At 34.1% G+C, this 1392-nt stretch overlaps 1 protein-coding gene across 1 annotated transcript in view; it reads right to left on the minus strand.

Annotated features, from left to right (window-relative positions):
* Positions 1-32: 32 nt before the first annotated feature.
* Positions 33-1392, minus strand: part of LOC103610546 (cell cycle checkpoint protein RAD1) — an 8797-nt gene continuing 7437 nt past the window's right edge. Inside the window, exons 5-6 of the mRNA XM_008594694.1 lie at positions 707-805; positions 33-367 (exon numbers count right to left, since the gene is read on the minus strand). Of these exons, the coding sequence (XP_008592916.1) occupies positions 190-367; positions 707-805 (277 nt within the window). The 3' untranslated portion in view covers positions 33-189. The remainder of the gene's footprint in view (positions 368-706; positions 806-1392) is intronic.

The following is a 1392-nucleotide window of genomic DNA, read 5'->3' on the forward strand; positions in this document are numbered from 1 at the left end:
ATCTCTGACTGCATGAAAACATATATTTACAAAGTACATAGCAACTATTAAGGTACAGGGAACTTGCTCCTAACTTCTCCATACTACTTTATAGAAAATCCACTAAAAAATTATGAAGAGTATAGTACTCAGAATGAGAACTTAGCCTATCATAAATGTACATATAAATATTACAGTGAATTGTCACACTCAAGACTCAGAAACTTCTTCGTCAGGGCAGCAGTAATATTCCACAAAACATATTTGTCCATCTTCATTTCTAATCATGTACTGTAATGAGAGAAATTCTCGGTTATCTGTCCGAATCGATACCTTACAAGATAGGATTAATGCCTTTGTAGAGGGTTTTAGTAAAGAAATCTTGTATCTGTAGAAGGGTAAATAAAAAGCTGTTATTTCAATACACTTAATACACATAACTTAGTGCTCATAACTCCAGGTAAAGGACAAAACTTAGCCAAGAACTACTAAGTAGCAAGTATAAGAATAAAATAAAATACTGATCCAATTTTCTAATATTTCCTCTTGATTCTTCTTAGTCATCCACTATTACAAACCCAAATCCCCAAGTAAATCCAGCAACTTACTATTCATTCTTTAATAATACTATGCATTTTTATTAACAGATTGAAAATTTTATTTAAAAGAAATCTGGTATTTAACCTCAACTTCATCACCAGTGGCAACCTTTATATTAAGAACTGACCTGTTGACCTGGGTTTGATTACAATGAAATGCTTCCATCAAATCAGAATCTTTAGGATAGTCAAGGTGGGAACTTCCTGCATTTCCAAAAGTAGATAACCTATAGTAGAAAATGAGCAATTCATTTATTCATTGGTCCAAAAATAAGCCACATTAGGATCCAAAAAAAGAAAGCACTTCCTTAAGAAGCTCATTCTGGTGAGTGAAACAGATATGTAAAAAAATGTTTATAATAACATGATAACAAGCACCATAATAAAGGTTCCCAAGAGATGCTGTGGGAGTACAGGGCAACTAGCACCTAATCAACAGCTCTGCAGAAAATCAGTCACAAAAGGAGTGGGGGAGCTTGCCTCAATTTCATTACGGTACTTACTCTGATAACAACACTTCCTCATCCTTAAGTTAGAAATATATAACAGGAAAGAGAATTAAGAAGCGATGGAAGACCCTGATCTAAGTCATATGCAAGTCTTAGGTCCTGTTCCCAATCTCTACTGCCAGATCAAGCAATTATGGCTTTTCTGTATCTTAGCTGGACTGCTCTTAAAGCTGTTTTATGGTTTTTCTCACAAAGTAATATCAGCAGTTGTGTGGAGACAAATTTATAAATGTTGATGTGTTTGTTTAATCTGCAAGAACTTATTGAGCATTTGCTATGGGGTTAGCATGTTGACAAGTACTATA

This window comes from Galeopterus variegatus, unplaced genomic scaffold (assembly GCF_000696425.1).
Source record: "Galeopterus variegatus unplaced genomic scaffold, G_variegatus-3.0.2 Scaffold11293, whole genome shotgun sequence".
NCBI classification, from domain to species: domain Eukaryota; kingdom Metazoa; phylum Chordata; class Mammalia; order Dermoptera; family Cynocephalidae; genus Galeopterus; species Galeopterus variegatus.